Source organism: Meriones unguiculatus, chromosome 7 (assembly GCF_030254825.1).
Source record: "Meriones unguiculatus strain TT.TT164.6M chromosome 7, Bangor_MerUng_6.1, whole genome shotgun sequence".
Lineage (NCBI taxonomy): Eukaryota > Metazoa > Chordata > Mammalia > Rodentia > Muridae > Meriones > Meriones unguiculatus.
The window spans coordinates 60,073,924-60,093,392 of record NC_083355.1 but is presented as its reverse complement, the minus strand read 5'-3'; the positions used below and the strand labels follow the sequence as shown (position 1 = coordinate 60,093,392).

Below are 19,469 nucleotides of genomic sequence, written 5' to 3'. Positions count from 1 at the left end.
TAGCCTATCTGAACTGTTTTACAACCATCACCACAGTCTAATTTTAGAGAACTTTCAACACCTAGAAAGAAACCTGTGTGTAGTCGCAATCATCACCTGTTTCCACTACACCCTTCTCCTTCCTGGCTTCTGCTCATCTGTTTCTTTTCTCTGTGGATTTTCTCATTCTGGAAACCAGTCGAAGCAGAGTCCTGCATTTTGTTGTATTTTGTGCCTAACCTTGTCATTTAGCATAATGTTTCAAGATTCATCCATATTGCGGTTCCTTTTGAGACAGATTATCTGTATGTAGCTCAGGCGAGCATTAAACTCAGCCTTCTGTGCTTCATTTTCCTGGAGATGGGATTATGGCCATGAGACTCAATGTCCACTTCGTTTTTTTTGTTGTTGTTATTGTTATTGTTTCCTAAATAATAGTTATCTAGCAGTTGATGGACATTTGAGTTGTTTCTGTATTTTAGCTTTTATGTGCGTGTGTGTACAAATGTGTGTGTGTGTTTGTGTCCCTTTGTCCATGCCACATGCACATGTGAAGTCAGTGGACAGCTTCACCCAGAAGCCATGCTGTTGTTACTGTTCTTACGTGTAGGACTGAGGATTGGGCCCAGTTATGCTGGCAGCACTGTACCGGCTGAGCCATACCACCAGCCCAAGAATCCTGGCCAATCGGGTTTTCAACTAGATGTCAAGTTTCCTTTTTAATTGAATTATTTAGTCAGCCAGTCTTCAAAACATCCTACTGTAGTTTATGAATGAATTTTGTCTTCGATTGCTGGTAAGATGTGTCTTATTCAGACCTTGTTACAACATGGGCACATTACTCATCTGACATGAAAATAAGTAATGAGTTATTCAGAATAACAGACTTGGGAAATGTTGAGTTGTAAAATGTCTTATGACTTGCATTTTGTGATTGTTTCAGACTGCAGTGCAGAATCTTGGAAGTCCTCCCTCCATTACACCAAAATGGCTTTGCTAATGGACATGTGGGCAGTGTTGATGGAGAGACTATTGTCATCAGTGACAGTGATGATTCGGAAACACAAGGCGGCTCTTTTCAGCATGGGTAAGTAGCTTCTACTTCAGCTCTCAGATTGGTGGTCATCCACTGAAATATGTTTTTCTTTCTTGCCTCTCCTTTTCCAGACAGACTGAGGTTACTATCCATAAAAAATATTTCAAATAACAGATGTTAGAATTTTAAAGATGTAAACCTAGTTAACTCTCTAATTAGCTGCTTAAGAACAACTGCCCCTCCACCCCCATCCCAGCACACCTTTGGGCTACATAATGAGACCCTGTCTTGAAAAAACAAAAGCAAAACAGTTTGTTTCTTGTGGTGCTGGTGGTTGAACCTAGCGCTTCAGCCTGACCTCTCACTAAGATGGATTTCCATCTCTCTGCGGCTCCTGGCACCCACTCACTCTGCTGTTGTTTCCATACTTTTACCCATTCCAGAGCACCCTTTCCAGACTGGCTTCTTTCACTAGAGTCTATGCACTTACGTTCTCACCATGTTTCTTTGATATGAGCTTTATAGCTCGTTTCCTTTTCGCATGGAATAACACTGCATTATCTTCAATGATTACATTTATTTGGTTTAGGTGTGTCAGTGCATATGTACTAGAGCATACATGGAGGTCACAGGGTACATGGGAGCTAGTTTTTCCTTCCATGTGGGTTCTGGGTGTAGAAAAGTGTAAAAAAGTCTTTATACACTATAGTCTTTATGCACTATTTTTACTTCCCTCCTGAAGGACATTTTTGTTGCTTCTATGTGTTGGCAATTTCAAATAAAATCTGATATGAACATATATGGCAGGCTTCTGTGTAGATGCAAGCTTTTTGCACATTTGGGTAAATATTAAGGAGGATAAATGCTAGATCACAAAAGAATGTGTTTAGGTTTTTTTTGTTGCTAATTTTTTTTAAAATTCATTTTGTAAGTACATATGGTACGCTGTATCTGTATGTCTGTGCGGATGTTTGTTCACACGATGTTTGGAGGCCAGAGGACATGTCATCTGTCTTATTCTCACTGGGCAGAGAGCCGTGGAGGCTTGCCCTGCCTTGCCTCCCCAGCACTGGGACTACAAGTGCAGGCCACCATATCTCGCTGTGCTATGTGGGTGTTGGGGCCAAATGCAGGCCTTCGCCCTTGTACAGCAAGCCCCTCCCCCTGTGCTAGCTCCCATCTCCTAGACTCAGCTCCAGTCTTCCAGGCAGCCAGACGACTTGCATTTCCTCACCAGTGAGAGGGGCTCTGCTCTGCATCCTTGCTGTGCCAGGTGTTCTCACTGGGTCCTGGTCCTGTTTCTGTTTTCTCTTTCCTAGTTACAATTGACGTAGAACATCTTCTCGTCCATCTGTGTGGTATCATTGGAGAGGTGTCTGTTCGGGTCTTGACATACTTAAATTGAGTTGTCTATTTCCTTATTGAATTTTAAAATCTATGTTATTTTGGCTAACACTTTTTACAGATATTTTTTTCTTCTGATATAATATTTAGAACTTTTTTTTTTGAGACAGGGTCTCACTATGTAGTTCTGGCTGTGTTTCTCAACTGCTGTGTCATTTTATGTTCTCACCTAGCAGTTTGCAAGCCTTATGATTTTGCTGCATCTTTGTCAGCCCTTAATCTTTTCTCTTTTAAAAATCATGCCCATCCAAGCAAAGTGTAAAGTGACACCTGCTGTTTTGATTGGAATTTCTAATGATGATGTGATTATCCTCGCCATAATTTTATTTAAAATATTGTTTATTGGTCACTTGTATATCTTCTTTCTTTGGAGAAATGTCCATTTTTTTGCCCATTATTCTTTTTTTTCCGTTTTTCCTTTCTTACTCTAGGATTGAACCTGGGGCTTTGCACACGCTGAACATATCTGTGCTCTGGACCACACCCCCGACTCCTCTGTTACCTATTTTTAAATTGCAAAAATTTTTTATTTTTTAGAAATTTTTTAAAAGGTTCTGATTATTGGGGTTTTAAAATAGAATGTTAAATGTTTTGGGGGAACATATTGATTGCCTGTTGCAAAACCGAATGCCACATCATTTTAAAATTGCATTCTGGGGCTGGAGAAATGGATCAGTTATTAAGAAGTCGCTGGCTGCTCTTCCAGAAAACTTGGGTTCAGTTCCAAGCAATTCAAAGCACCTACGTGGTGGCTCATAGCCATCTATAATGGGATTCAATGCCCTCTTCTGGTGTGCAGTTGTACATGCAGACAAAGCACCCATATTCATTCATTCATTCATTCAATCAATCAATTAATAGTTGATGGTTTTCTTCACTTGGCTATCCTAGAACTCTGTAGACCAGGCTGTCCTCAGACTCCAAGATCTGTCTTCTGGTGCTGGAATAAAAGATGTGCAGCTAGCTTTTCTTTAACTGCTTTCATAAGCTGGAAGCATAGCTGGACGGGGCCTTCCTTGAAGTCGCCACTCCTTTCTTCCATGTAATGTTGGGCTTTCTTTAATCTGTTTGTCTCCTTGAACACAAGACTTAGCTACGCTCCACTTCCTGTGCTCCTTTTGCTGAGCTTGCTTCTTTTCATTCTAGATCTTCATAAGAGTGAGTACTAGTAACCATATGACAGAGTCCATATTAGGCTGTTTTGAGATTTCCTTAATCTGTAGCTCTTCAACTTAGCCTCAGGGAGACTTTTCGAACAAGGGCAGAAAGCAGCCACATTCTTCACCAAAATACCACAAGAACAGTCTCTAGGCCACATGCTAAAATTCTCTAAAACTTCTTGAGCCAAGTCCCCATAGTTTAAATCACCTTCAGCACCACTGTCTTCCAAGATGGGCCATTAAGCCCCACATAAAGCATTCAGATGCTTTTCTAATCCAAAATCCCATGGTCTGCATTCCTCCGGACAAAAGCACGGTCAGTCCTTTCAGAGCAATGCCCGAGTTCTGGTACAACTTCTGTCTTAGGGTTTTATTGCTGCGAGGAGACACCATAACTGTGGCAACTCTTATAAAGGAGAACATTTAATTGTATTTATAGAGTTGCATTCCTGCAGAACATACTAGCTTATCAGTTTGGGCATTGACAGGAGATTGATCATTCAAACATTCTTTTGTAGATCAGCTTTTAGATTTTGGAGAGCAGATCACTTAATATTTTTAAGCAACCCCGCCCCTGATACACACAAACATGCTTTTTTATTTTTTATTTTTAGAAATTATTTATTTCATATGTAGGGGTGTTTTGTCTGCATGTATGCTTAAGAGAGCATCTGATTCTCTGGAGCCGATGGCTGTGAACTGCCACGTTGGTGCTAGCATTTGAACCTGGCTTCTCTGAGAGTGCAGCCAGTGTTCTTAACTCCTGAGCTCTCTATCTAGCCTTGCACACATGGTTCTTAAACTACATTTCTCAAAGAATCCCTGCCAATCCTTCCCATCACAAAGCACAATTTGTGTATAGTTAAGCTTTGGACATCTTCATATTCTTTGACTCTTTATTTCATTTGTTTCTGTTTTTAAGACAGGAACTCCCTTTGTAGCTCTGGTTGGCCTGGAACTCACAGAGATCCCCTCCTGTGGCTGCCTCCCAAGTGCTGAAATTACAAATATGTACCACCATGCCTGGCTCATGGCCTTTAAGATGTTAAAATAGGATGGAGATAACACCAGGGTCCTTCTTGTAACATATACAAGTAATGCCATGAGTTTAGAATTAATTCATCTTAGGTATCTGAAAGCCTTTTTATGAAAGTTGACTTCTTGGCTATTATTTATAGTGTTAGATAAACATTTGAATTGTGTTTTAGAGGTGGTGAGACCAGTGTGTAATTGTTACACAGTGGGCCTAGCGATCTGTCAATAGCCAAATGTGAAATTTATCTATAACCACGAGGCCTCTGAAAACTGAACTAAATTGATAAGGTTGACTGAAATGCTCACAGCTCACTATGAGTAAGGTGTGGAAAGTATGGATGAATTTATTCAGGAATGTTAGGTATTTTCTGTGCCATTAAATGTTCTACAAGGTGGTGGGCTGCTCAGCACAGACGCCCACCCTAAGATACCAGCCCCTTCTTATGGTTATCCTCAGGCTCTTCCTTGGGTAGGGGCTCTTATGATCTTATTTCTGGAATTGGTGACTTATGGCCTAGTTCCTGGTGACCTTTGTGGGTGTCAGGCCTGGTTCTCTCACTATATTTCTATTTGATAGGTTAGTCCATATTCTGTTGGCCTCTGGTTGGTGATCATGCTTCCTCAGAAAGAAAATGGTTCTAGAAGCCAAGCTCAGTGGTACATGCCTATAATCCCAGCAGAGACAGAGGCAGGTGGATCTCTATGAGTTTGAGGCCAGCCTGGTCTACAAAGCAAATCCAGGACAGCCAGGGCTACATTACACAAGAGAAACCTTGTCTTGGAAAAAAAAAGAAAGGAAAGAAAGAAAGAAGAAAGAGAAAGAAAGGAAGGTAGGAAGGAAAGAAAGTAGGATTTTATCCCAAATAGTTTTATATAGGGGCTACAGCAAAGCTTTATTAATGATATTGTCACTGCTTCTGACCAAATGAATGTTTTTTTCTCCTCATGTTCCTGCTTCTTGTGCTAAATATGCACTATTTTACCTCAGGTTTTTTTAGTATTCTTTCTTCCTCTGAACTTATTCTGAGATTTACTCATGGTTGCTTCTCGTTCCCCACCGTCACCACCACACATACCACACACACACCAACTTCCTGGAAGGCCTACTGGTCAATTTATCAAGTATCACCGACTGCCCCTAAGGCAGTGGGTATGTGGTTTTTGTTTTTGCTTGCCTGACATACTGTAGGCTTTCAACTGCTGAGTGAATGGTCAATGAGTCGGCACACCCTTACAGGTCACTGAGAAGTTAGTCGGAGCGAGGATTGACTGTGTAGCCTCTTTGCCTTTTGTGTGTGTGCTGGAACCAGACAAGTATTCCACCACTGACCTATGTTTCCATCCCCTTTTACTTCTGAGGTAGGATTTCACTAAATTACACAAGATATGGCCGTGATTCCATTTGTAGCCTTGATCTTATGCCTCAGCCTCAACCACCAGGCCCAACTTGCTGCTGTGAAGAAAGTTTAAAATCATTTCCAATAACCTTATTTTTTTTTTTTTTCATTTTGAGATTTCTAGGTTAGCTTGCAACTTTCTGTGCAGTTTAGGATGACATTGAATTTCTGATCCTCATACCTGTATTTCCCAAGTGCTGGGATTATAGGCAATGTGCCTGTATGCTCATTTTCCGTTTATTTTTCTTCAACATTTTCCCCTCTCATTTTCTGATGTAGGGGCTGGGGATTGGTAGAAGACTTAACCTAGAGTGCACGAAGATGTGTTCAATTCCCCAAACAAACATAAGATGGGAGTGGGGCACAGGCCTGCAGTGCTGCATTGAAAAGGGGAAGGAGCTCAAAGCCAGCCCAGATTATCTGATGCCCTGTCTCAAATAAACAAATTAAAAAAAAAACCCTAAACAGTACTAAGTACTAATTTATTTCCAGCGACTTTATTCACCCATAGAAATTTTATTGGATGAATAATTAAAATTCTTAAATTAGGCCTTATAGTGCTTGTGTTTTGGCTAATACCATGGGAAAGGGTATCTAACTTAGAAAAATCTTAGTTAAAATAAAGCCACATAAGATTGTATTATAGCTGGTGTAGTAGAGCACACCTTCAATCCCAGCACTTAGGAGGCAGAGGCAGGCTGTTCTCTGTGAGTTCAAGGCCAGCTAGAGCTACATAGTGAGACCCTTTTTCAAAAGAAAAAGAAAAGATTGTTACTACAATGTGCAAGGAAATGAAGGTTTATAATGTCACGTTTTCAAATAATTAGCTGATTTGGCTCTTTTCCTTCATTTTAGGAAGAAAAAAGATGCAGTTGATCCTTTATTATTCAGGTACAAGGTGCAGCCCACTAAAAAGGAAATGTATGAGTCTGCTGTCGTTAAAGCAACACAAATCAGGTAAAACTCAGCATGTGACATTGCTGTAGGGGTGTGGGGGTGGGTGCAGTTCCAGACAGCGGTTCTCTGTGTAACAGCCCTGGCTGTCCTGGACCTCCGTTTGTAGCCCAGGCCTGGAACTCAAAAAAGATCCACCTGCTTCTGCCTCCTGAGTGCTGGGATTAAGTATGTGTGCCACCACATCCGGCTTGGGGTACCACTTTCTTTAAAAACAAAAACAAAAAACCTTCTCAACATTGTGTTTGTGTGTACGCTTACACATGTGCCTGCACGTGCCGAGTAACACATGGAAAGCAGAGGCTATCTGTAGGAGTTACTTTGTCATGTTGAATTCCAGGATCAAAATGAGGTCCCTCAGCTTGGCATCCACTGCTGTGGCCTGCCGAGCTACGTTACCAGCCCAGATGTATCACCTGTAGTTACCGTGAGGCGTGGGATTGGTTTCTTTGGGAGGCCCCACCATTAGTTTAAGATGGCCAGCAGGCCTACCCAGCCTCTAGCCAGTGAGCCACACATCCAGCAATTAGCCAACTCAAAACTTACCTAAAGTGTTATTTTTTAATTTAAAGTATTTATTTTAGAATCAATTGTGTGGTTCCCTGGGATGAACTTTGTAGCTGTCAGTGTTGTGTAACAGCGTGGAACATGACTCCACGGCAGTTATCCGAGTACTCGTTTTACTGTCTATTGACTTAACGCCCCGAGGAACCGAGATCCAGTGTATGGTTGCTCCTTTGTCTCTAGTTCAAAGTGCAGATAGCAGTTACCGTTTCGTTTCCTAGTTAATATTATTCATTTGTCTATTCACTTTTTGGCTTCTACTTTATAATTGTACTAGACTTTGGTTATACCCTCATTTGCTCATTTGCCTCATTTTCATTGATGAGCTAAAGAATTACAGAGTTAAGAAAGTTATGTTTGAAAATAAAACAGTGAAATAACTCTTAATTTTTTTTTCCTTTTTCGATTTATATTTTTATTTTATGTGTATTAATGTTTTGCCAGCATGATATGCCTAGTCTTCACAGAGAGCAGAGAGAGGGCATTGGATCTCCTGGATCTGCAGTTAGAGTTATGGGCTGTCACATGGGTACTGGGAACCCAGGCTCTCTTCAAGGAAGCAAGTGCCTGAGCCTTCTAACTTACAGCTCTTGTTGGCCTCAAAAGTACTGTTTTGTTTGCTGTCTCCTGTAAGAGACTTGCTACACTAGAGAAACAGTAACAAGTAGAACTTCCTGTTAATGAAATGTCCTGTGTACTGACCAATGATAACTAATTGTCACTTATGGGTTTTGAGCCCTTATTTAACTAGTAAAAGTGAGGAACTGATTTTTTTAGCATATTTATAAAAAGAAAACCCATTTGCGGCCACTAGCCACATAACAGACAATGCAGATTCTACCAATTTGTTCATTGTCAGCAAATTACTACCTTCTGTTTGCCAGCTGCTCCGCAGTGCTGGACAGCAACTTAGCAAAACCTTTAAAGACTAGGAAACGAAGACAAGTTTGAGGAGGGCCGCTGCCTTATGCCCCAGTGAGGCCTATTGACAAGGAAACTTTCTACCTTTATTTGAAAGACATGCACTGAAGTTAATGAAAACATTCATATTTTACCAGGACTGTTGTGCTGGTGCGTTTCCTTTTGTTTTTTAACTGTTTTGGTTTTATTGGTAGTAGCCTTGTTGCTGCTATTGTTGCTTTTGAGGAAAATTAAAGGGAAAAATAAAATTGTATGTTTGAAACTTGATTTTAATTCTCTTTAACTTTTATCTCTTAATTTGTTGGATAGTGTATGAAATTAAATACAAAGGGTTAAAATATGCTAAGATCTCTGTTCAGTTTTGCTTACAATAGCCATGTTTACTGGTTAATGTTTCAGTTAATGTTGTGTCACAGCTAATTATTTTATTTTAATTTTTCTACTAATTTTAATTTTTGAATATTTTTAAAACAATTTTCTTATTTACTTTATTCTCTGTGTTTTTAAACAATAAATGCATGTGCTGTTTTTGTAATAGGCTTTTTTATAATGATCCACTCAGGTTTTTCTAAGTTCTAGCATAATCCCTCTGTGGAGCTTCTAATAAGGTCTATTAAGTATTTTTGGAGAATGAACATTCTCCACTGTGTAAGTCCATTCCTGGGTTTAACAGTCACATTTTGTGTTTATAGCAATTATGGGCTCAGATTAAATTGCTAGCACTAATACTACCTTCTTCCCCATCGTTAGCCGGAGAAAACACCTATTTTCTCGTGATAAACTAAAGCTTTTTCTGAAGCAGCACTGTGAACCACAAGATGGAGTCATTAAAATTAAGGTAATGAGAATAGTGAAATTATTTATTGGGAGGAAATAATAACAAATGTATACATAAATTTATAACATTGATAAAATGATATTTCAAAGATGGCTTAAATAGCTCTCACTTTATCTGGGGGGAGCTAATTTTTAGTACCTTTTAAAAGTATTGTTGAATTGGATACTGTTTTAGGATTACTGAGTGGCTTACTTAAAACCACTTTATTAGATAGGTGATCAGCCAAAACAGATGAAAACAGGTGGAGAGAGTGAAAAGTTGTGTAGTGACTTAACTATTTTCTGACAACGTGAATCTGCCTTTCAGAGAGCAGATGGATTCAGAATAGTGCTAAATAAGTGCTCAAGTAAGAGAACTAAACAAAGGCATCCTAGACCAAATACTAAGCTTAGATTTTGCTGTGACCGTTAAGGCGGAGAATAAAGTTGTATGTATCTGAGGCTGGCCTTGAACTATGATTCTCCTGCCTCCTCCTAAATGCTGTATTATAGATGTGTATCCAGGTGTGATGCTGGGCATTAGATTTAGGGCTTCGTCTATGCTAAGCAAGCACATTAGCAACTGAACTACATCCTCAGCCCTGAAAATCAAGATTTTAATGATCTTCCATTGTGCGTTAAATAAAAACCCAAAAATGGAAAAATTAGTTTTGAATGTGAACTGTTTAAATCAACATTAGAATGTAGAAGCATACAAAATAGAGAATCAGACATAGTGGGTTATGCCTGTAATCCCAACGCTTGAAGGGACAGAGGAAGAAGGAGCACAGTTTTGAGGCAAGTCTGAGACGCTGAGCAACCCTGGGAAACTGGGTGTACAGCGTGTGTCCGTAACCCCAGTTCTGGGGTAGAGGCAGGGGTTCCAAGACTCCCTGGCTCCCTGGTCTCACTGAAGGGCAAGACCGGGGTTCAGCAAGAGGCCCTGTCTCAAAGCTAAGATGACACCCATTGTCAACTCCGGTCCACACGTGCACAGGCGAGAACACCTCATGTGCACAAGAACAGATTAGAAACCTTCGTCTAAACCAGCTACGGGTGCGGACGATGTTCACGCTCACTGTGTGTGCATGTAAACCACAAAAGAACTGAAAAAAGACAAATATGTCTAAAAATGACATTTTATATTTTTAGGGACAAAACAAGTTATTTATTAAAATAAAATTAAGACATTTGGCTAGCCATTTGAAGAAATAGTCCTGCATGCCTGTGTACATGAAATAAAACAAGTGCTGATGTATGTGTGCTAAAGAGCTGCAGAGAACAGCAACTGCAATGCCATTGAGAGACTGCATTGACAGTGAAAATACAGGTTAAAAATGCTGTCAGGTAGCTTTTAAGGGCAAGCACTGGATGGAAAACACCTGCAGTGGGTACAATAAAGAATTCAAAGTTATTAGAATACATAAGTGTCCTAGTGGGATCTGGGCAAGTAGACATGATGAAAATTTAATGTTATATAAAAACTTGAAAGCATTGGTACAGTCTATTTTTGGCCTTTTCTGAGTAAGTATACAAATTGTGTATGTGTAAGTATACAAATTAGCCTGGACTTGACAGAGAGACTGTCCTAAAAAGCAAGCAGAACAAAACAAAACAAAGGAGAAAGATATTTATTGGATACTGAAACATTCTGTTTCATAAATAATATGTTATTATTATCTGCCAAGTAAAAACAAAATACAGAGGTTTCTTCATGTCAAGTGAATGACTTGAATATTATCAAGCCAGGCCTGGTCGTGTATATCTATAATTCCAGCACTTAGGTGGCACAGGCAGGTTAATGCCCGAATTCAAGACCAAGCTGGTCTAAATAGCAGGTCAAAGCTAGTTAGAGCTACATGGTGTATTCCTATCTCAAAAAATAAAATAAAAATATATATTTACTTAGACAAATTGGTCAAAACAAAATAAGAGTACGTTATCTATAGAGATGTTTCATTGTTAAGAGCTAATTACTGCTCTTGCAGAGGACCTGAATTTGGTTCTCAGCACCTATAACCGCCTATATAAAATTCCAGCACCTGCCCTTATGTTTGCCCATACCCACACACATACAACACATACCTCAATATTAAAAACAAATCTTAAAAACATTATATTGGAATAGCTTTTAGTGTTGAAGCGTCTGTAGAAACATGGTTGATATTCTGTGGTAAGGGTGTTTGGCTAGTTAGGCTGAATCTCTGTAAGCAGACCTTCAAGCTACTGCTGTGCAGCCAGGAATGAGCGTGAGCTCCTGATCTTCTTGTCCTGCCTTGCACATGCTGGGATTACAGGCATGTGTCACAGTAAACTTTAATTAACTTTCTATCTGGTATGTTTCTGATGAATTATTTTTAATATAGAAAAGGATCACATAAACCACATAGAGCATATGAAAGAATGTTTTTTGGCTTAGTCTTTAATAGCAATAATAGTGTCATATGACATTTGAACATATTGTATATGGTCCACTAATGTATTCTCACTATACCCTGTTTTTAATTAAGGCATCATCCCTTTCAACATATAACATAGCAGAGCAAGATTTTTCTTATTTCTTCCCTGATGATCCACCTACATTTATCCTCAGTCCTGCTAACAGACGAAGAGGAAGACCTCCCAAACGAATATCTCTTGGTCAGGTAGGCAAAGAGAAAGCTAAACTATCCTTTCACCGTTAATAAAGCAGTATTTGCAGTCGAGAAGATGTTTAGTTCCTATCACCCCTATACTCTGTAAGAAGAGAACTCGTTACTCTCGTTTTTCATGTAAGAAAATTTGAGTGCATGCTCCCTTGGCAGCTGCTCAGCATTAAGATCTATGAAGTTTCCAGTGCGGATTAAGCATTCTCGGGAGACAGATTCATACCAAGGTAGGAATAAGCATACAGGCAATTACTAGAAACAAATAGGATGAAGAACTCAGGAAATAAGCAAGAACACTGAAGTATCCAGAACAATTCTGACTAGAGGACTTTAAGAAAGGCCTGACTTTAACAGAAAAGTTGAGGTTTGAACAAGAATAGCCACCATAGGATCATACTTTGAATGCGTAGTGTGTCTCTTTGTACCTATGGATCAGGATGGAGCTCTGAGCTGCTGCTCCAGACTGTACGTGCATACCGCCATGATGATAATGGACCAAACCTGCAACTGTAAGCTAGCCCTCAACTCAATACTTTCTCTTACAGTAGTTGTCTTGGTCATGGTGTCTCTTCACAGCAATAGAACAGTGGCTAAGACACTCAGCATAGGGCAAAAAGGTATAGGGTACTTGAGACTTGAACACGGTTATAAGGGCAGGCATTGGTTTGCAGAGTGTGCTAGTATGTGGCAGATCTGTAAATAGACAGAGGTCTAATAGGCTATGATGCAGATTCTAATGGGATATGGAACAGAATGTGTATTCTTCAGGCTGCAATTTGTAAATCAAATGGATCTAATATTCTTTCTATAATAATATCCAATTTGCTTGTTTAGTTACTAAAATAGACTTTAACCAAAAAGTGGTGGCCTAAGTCCAAGCAAATAGCAATCTACTGCTGACTCAGGGTATGTAATGAGGGGCCTAAAATGCAAGGTAAATAAATCTCTTAAGAAATTTTAGAGTGGAAAGAGAAGGGCAGCGTGGGGTGAAAAGTATGTCAATTCTGTGCTTATTTCCCAATTTACGTTTACTTCTTTTAGCAAAAGAGTTTTTCTTCATCAGATCATTGTCATTTTCTAACTTGGACACCTGGAAGAGTGTGGAAGTGGGCAAACGAGTAATCTGTGCAGCTCTCAGAATTGAAGAAACATATTTGGAGTCTCCTGATCCTAGATTCTCTTTCCTTTTACGTTTCTATTTTCCTCTTACCCTCATCCTATGCATGCTGCCTCCATCTTTTCTATTGCCTAGAGATTGCTGATGGCTATAATAATTTGCAAGCAAGCTCTACTGCTTCTAATGCCAGTTTGGAGGGTATTCTGTATAATTTGTAATTTGTTGAAGAATCTTAGTCATTTCTAGGCCCTTGTTATGTGTTCATTGAAAGAATTGCTTGTGTTAAAATAAATAAATAAATAAATAGCAAAGTAGGGCAGATCCTCTTTCTTCTGTTGCTCCCTCCTTGGTTCCACACCCTTGCCGCTCTCCAGTCCTTCTGGAGGAAAGGTGTTTCTTCTTCCATATAGCCTTCAACTTAGGGACCAATTAAGTACTTTTATTTCCCAGCTCTAGTTCAGTTGTAATTATCTTTTTTCAGCTGTTTGAAATTTCTACTTCAGAATCTAGCCAAATACTGAGATTTGAAAGATGTTTACTTAGAATATTGAACTTTGTTTTTTTTAAAAATCTAACAAACTGGGCTCTGACTTGCCTGGTAAACTATCCCTGAGGGAAGGAACTATGTCTCCCTTGTCTATCACTATGATTTAGCACTGGCCAGGTACTTAAATATTAAAATATATGCTTTTTTATATTACAAATAATATGAAGTAATACATGCATATTAAGAAGCCAGCTATGGTACAAGGCAAAGGCAGGATGATTGCAGCAGCTCTGAGGTTATCCTGGTCTATATAGAGAGTTCTAAGACAACCAAGGAGCTACACAATAAAAATGCTGTTCCAAAATAGAATAAAAATTTGGCAAAAAAAAAAAAGAAAAAAATCCTTCTGACATGTGTTTCATATTTTATACTTAGTCATCTATTTACAAAGTAATCTTGAGGATTTGTTATTATTTTTCTAATGTATAATTTTTATTGTTTTGCTTTTCCAAGGCAGGATTTCTCTATATATATCCTTACCTGTCCCAGACTGGCTTTGTAGACCAGGCTAGCCTTGAACTCACAGAGATCTACCTGCCTCTGCCTCCCTGGGCGCTTAGGATCACAGGTGTGTGCCAATGCGCCCAGCCATTTTTATGGCTCTTGATCTAGTACTAAAAATGTTGGGTGCTTTTCTAATTTATGTAAGTATTGGGATTGACCCATGTTCTACCTATCACTGTGATTAGGATTCCTACTTTTATTTTACAAGCAGATCTCATTTTAGTATTTACAAAAAGGTGTAATTGTTGTGTGGGGTTGTTGTATTTTTCCGTGCTGGGCGTTTGAACTCAGAGTTTTGGGTTGCATACTCAGCAGTATATAGCTCTACTACTGAGCTATACCTGAGTCCTGGGGGTGGGGGTGGGGCAGCAGGGGGGCTTTTGATGGGTTTTGTTTTCCTTACTAGGTAGGAGAGCTTGGCAGAGCATGAGTTTATATAGTTTGTGATTTCCCACTTTAGTTCACTTTAGTTTCTTGGTTTATGTTTTTTTAGGAGGACAGCATGGCTAGTAAACAGGCTATTGCAGGATGCCGGAGCAAAGCTATTAAAGAGAGAGATAAGCTTTTGAAACAAGAAGAAATGAAGGCACTAGGTGAGTTTTAACGTTCTCTCCAAACTCTGTTTAATGATAAGAAAGAATATTTCTCTGGGACCAAGTGAGGAATATTTCTGAATGATATACCTATTTTTCTATTTGTAGAAATCTAAACCCTCTTCCCACAGATAACTGCCATTTTTTTTTCTGAATGGAACTTATCTCTTCCAAGTGACATATATATATATATGTATCGTCATTCCCTAGGAGACTGCCCAGTGCTAGATTGAACTGAACTTGTATTCAGAGAGTCCACTATCTAGGTTACATGGCCTTTACTGACACTGCCTCCTAGTTTGAGTGCATCTGAATCTAGTTCACATGTGGAGTCTAGACTCATTCACATGGTTTGAGAGGGGTGTGAGTCTATATCTTTTTTCCTCGGAACATGGATTCTCCATGTAGTCATTCTGTCCTGGAACTCTCTATGTAGATCAGGCTGGCCTCGAACTCATAGAAATCTGCCTATCTCTTCCTCCTGAGTGCTGGAATTAAAGGCATGAGCCAACACTGCCCAGAAGTGATCCTGTATCTTAACAAGTAGATTGTGTGTATGTTTTAGTATCTTTACTTTCAAAGGCAGGATATGTTTGTTCTGTTGTGGGTAGCTTACTGGTTAATCAGTTACCTGCTAGCTCCTCAAGAACTTGAATCTCTGCTAATCTCATTTAACCTAAATTATTAAGAGTGTCTTTTGTTAGATTAAAAAAAAAAAGCTGAATGTCTGTTTTTGTCTGTATTACAATTTTAAATTTGACCTTCCTCATAGCTTTTGAAAAGGCTAAACTAAAACGAGAAAAAGCAGATGCTTTGGAAGCAAGAAAAAGAGAAAAGGAAGATAAAGAGAAAAAGAGGGAAGAATTGAAGAAAATTGTAGAAGAAGAGCGACTAAAGAAAAAAGAAGAAAAAGAGAGACTTAAAATAGAAAGAGAAAAGGTACTTGCTTGAGTATACATTAGCAGTAATTCTTACATATAATATAAATATAATATAAATTTACATATTTAAATGCATGGCTAATTCTTTAAATTAAATGCTTTTACCATTTTCATTCATATTTCTGAGTCTGTACATAAAATATTGATAAAAAATTAGCTTATCTCTTTTTTGCTTCAGAAAATGTATTAATTATTTTAAGGTTCAACATATTTGTGTACTTTTACACGTCACAAATTTAAAATGCTGGAGATGTGGCTCAATGGGTAAGAGCACTGGCTGCGCTTCAGAGGACTTGTGTTCAGTTCTTAGCACCCACATGGCAGCTCACAACCATAACTCCAGCTCCAGGGCCTCTCATCCTCTTCTGTCCTCACAGGTGTCAGGCATGTATGTGCTGCACAGACAGACACACCGGCAAAACATCCAGTGGGCTAGAGAGACGGATCAATAGTTGAGAGCACTTGCTGGTTTTTTATGTGCATTAGTGTTTTGCCTTGTATGTGTGTCTGTGTGAGGCTGTTGGATCCCCTGGAACTGCTGTTGGCATTCAGTTGTGAGCTGCCATGTGGGTTCTGGGAACTGAGCCCATGTCCTCTGGAGAAACAGCCAGTCGTCTTAACTCTTGAGCCATTTCTCCAGCCCTATACTTCCCCCCTCCCCCCGAGACAGGGTTTCTCTGTGTAGCCTTGGCTGTCCTGAAACACACTATGTAGGCTGGCCTCCAACTCACAGAGATGTGCTTGCCCTGGCCTCCCTAGAGCTGGGTACCCAGAACCCTTGCTGTTTTTACAGAGGACTTGATCTTGGTTCCTATCACCCACATTGTGCAACTCATAGCCATCTTTAACTCTAGTTTTAGGGGATCTGATGCTCTGGTCTGTGGACACTGCACACATGTGATATATTACATAGAGAAGCAGGCACATACACATGTTTTTTTTTTATTACAAGGTAGAAAGTGATAGAGGAAGACACTGATACTGATCTCTGCCTCCCTCCTTTTACATACATACACCATACACAAAAAAATAATATTAATAATAACACTTTGATTTGCTTGTTTCTAGTCTTCATTCTTGGCCTTAAAAAACAAACAAACAAACAAAAAAACATAGGGCTGGAGAGATGGTTCAGTGGATGGGGATGCTGGCCACTTTCCCAGAGAACCCAGGTTTGATTCCCAGCACCCACATGGCAGCTTACAACTATCTTCATGGAACTCCAGTTCTGGGGAATTTTTGTTTGTATTTAATTGAGACACAGTCTCATATAACTTAGGCTGGACCCACATTTGTTCTGTAGCCAAGGATGATCTTGAATTCTTGGCAGCAACTTCCAGGTACTGGAATTACAAGTGTATGCCGCCAGGCCTCAGTTTATATGGTCTTGAGGATCAAACCCAGGATTCTTGACTATTGGGCAAGCACTCTCCTAGCTGAACTGCTCAGCTCCAGTGTTTATTAACAATTTTGTGCTGATGTTGATATTAACTAATACATTTATTTCTTCTAAAAAATTTTATTACCCTTTGTTAGGAAAGAGAGAAATTACGTGAAGAAAAGCGAAAATATATGGAATACTTAAAGCAGTGGAGTAAACCCAGAGAAGATATGGAATGTGATGACCTTAAGGTATGAGCATGCAGTGTTTGACACAGTTGTGTTTCATTTGGCCTACATGGTTTTGCTGATAAAATGGTTGGGCTGGACATGGTGACACATTCATTTATTTAATCCGGCAATTGGTAGTCAGAGACAGGTAGATGGATCTCTTGAGTTCAAGGCCAGCCTGGTCTAAAATATATATTTCTTTTTATTTTTTATTTTTGGTTGGCTTATTTTTTTCCTTTTTGGGGGAGGTGGGGTGGGGTAGGGTGGGCAGTGAGTTAGGCCTCACTCTGTAGTCCAGGCAGCCTGAAGCTTCCACTCACCTGCATCACTCTTCTGGGCCCTGAGATTGGAAGCCTGTAGTAGACATGCAGGTGAAATGTTTATTTCTTGATAGGAGCACATTTTCCTCGTGTTATATGAGGAAAATATTATAAGCGTGTTTCTTAGCTTTCCGGGGTTGCATTGTTACTGTAGTGGTGGTTATTCTGCTGAAATAATTGATCTTTCTTTGTGATACCTGACTTAGAATAACAGCTGTAGTCAGACATGCATTTACATTTATTTGGGGTAAGAGAGTAAGGATTTTGCTTATTTCCGGAAATAATGTGAAGATATCTAAACCTTACTCATTCATTTAAATTTATACAGAGCCATTTTTTTTATTACAATTGATTCACTTTGTATCCCAGTTGTAGCCCCCTCTGTCTTCCCCTCCCAATCCCGCCTTCCCTCCCTTTTCTCCACCCATTCCCCTCCCCAAGTCCACTGATAGGGGAGGTCTTCCTCCCCTTCCATCTGACCCTAGCCTATCAGGTCTCATCAGGACTGGCTATCTTCCTCTGTGGCCTGGTAAGGCTGCTCCCCCCGTCAGGGAGAGGCAATCAAAGAGCCAGCCACTGAGTTCATGTCAGAGACAGACCCTGTTCCCCTTACTGGGGAACCCACTTGGATACTGAGCTGCCATGGGCTACATCTGTGCAGGTGTTCTATGTTGGAATATCAGTCTCAGAAAAAGACTCCTGGGCCTAGATTTTTTTGGTTCTGTTGCTCAGAGCCATTTCTAAATCAGTAAGCAGTCAATTATCCCCTGTTCTATAAGGTTCACATTGAAAATACAAACAATTTTAGAATTTGAGCTTGATAGAAGATCTTTGAATAGGAGATTAAGTCAGAAATGCACTTCAGCCTGTCTTCTTTGGTAAAGGAAATGCCTTTTCTTCATAGTTTGTTTCTATGGACTGTGGTTTAATAAAACTGAATCAGTTCCTAAGGTACTGGAACCTGGGACAGTTTACTAGTTAAGAATACGTTAGGGTGTGCTCCTGCAGCTTTCCTGCTCTTCATTCAGATATTCATGGACTGCTTAACCTTGCAGGAACTTCCAGAACCCACACCAGTGAAAACTAGACTACCTCCTGAAGTCTTTGGTGATGCTCTGATGGTTTTGGAGTTCCTTAATGCATTCGGGGAACTTTTTGATCTTCAAGATGAGTTTCCAGAGGGCGTAACCCTAGGCAAGTACTCAAGTTACCTGTTGCTGTGGGACAGTTTACTCTGACATTTAGAGGCTTTAAAAAGCAAGTGATCTCTCACAGTTCTGTAGGGTCTGTCAACATAACTTTTCTCTTTGGAGTCTCCTGTATGAGTGCACCCAAAGAGTGGCTAGATCTGCGATCATACGAAGGCTTGATTGGCTAGTTGTTGGAGATGCTTTTTCACCACATGCTCTTCACGTGACCTCCCACAGGAAACAGAAACTGTGACTGTTAGGCTTGGAACTTGTACATCCTTACCTCTGTGCACTCACAAGAACAGTTACAGACCTAGGACTCAAGGGCTGGAGAGTAGACCTGCTTGAGTGAGGAACAGGGTGTAAGGGTTTACAGACAAATATTTTCCACTTGTAATTTACCTGTGTGTTTACAAACTTTGTATAAACCTTTATAATAGAGTCCAATGTGAGGAGGAATTTGAATCAAATTTTAAATTTTTATTCAATAAATTTTAAGGTACTTATAGAAAGCCTCCAATACAGATTTGCACTGTCATTTTTATTTTAATAAGATAAAGAGTTCATTGACCAACAGTGCTTTCAGATTCTTCAGTTTCTCCTTATGGGCTAGGTTTAAGGCATGAAGTGCTATGCTTTATGAACCAAGAGCATCTAAACAATGCTATTTAGGTAAAATAAATTAGAAAAGAAACATTTAACACCTACACAATGTTAGGATTAAAACATGAT

General features: G+C 39.6%; 1 protein-coding gene and 1 pseudogene across 3 annotated transcripts in view; both read left to right on the top strand.

The window, feature by feature from the left end:
* The window catches only part of Baz1a (bromodomain adjacent to zinc finger domain 1A), an 82,191-nt gene that overhangs the window by 22,732 nt on the left and 39,990 nt on the right, over positions 1-19,469 (top strand). For all 3 annotated transcript variants that reach the window (XM_060387503.1, XM_021655228.2, XM_060387504.1), the window contains 8 exons: positions 923-1,066; positions 6,867-6,968; positions 9,201-9,288; positions 11,777-11,911; positions 14,576-14,675; positions 15,448-15,614; positions 17,153-17,248; positions 18,603-18,741. In XM_060387503.1, coding sequence (XP_060243486.1) covers positions 923-1,066; positions 6,867-6,968; positions 9,201-9,288; positions 11,777-11,911; positions 14,576-14,675; positions 15,448-15,614; positions 17,153-17,248; positions 18,603-18,741 — 971 coding nt within the window. The remainder of the gene's footprint in view (positions 1-922; positions 1,067-6,866; positions 6,969-9,200; positions 9,289-11,776; positions 11,912-14,575; positions 14,676-15,447; positions 15,615-17,152; positions 17,249-18,602; positions 18,742-19,469) is intronic.
* LOC132655692 (small nucleolar RNA U13) lies at positions 734-831 on the top strand (annotated as a pseudogene).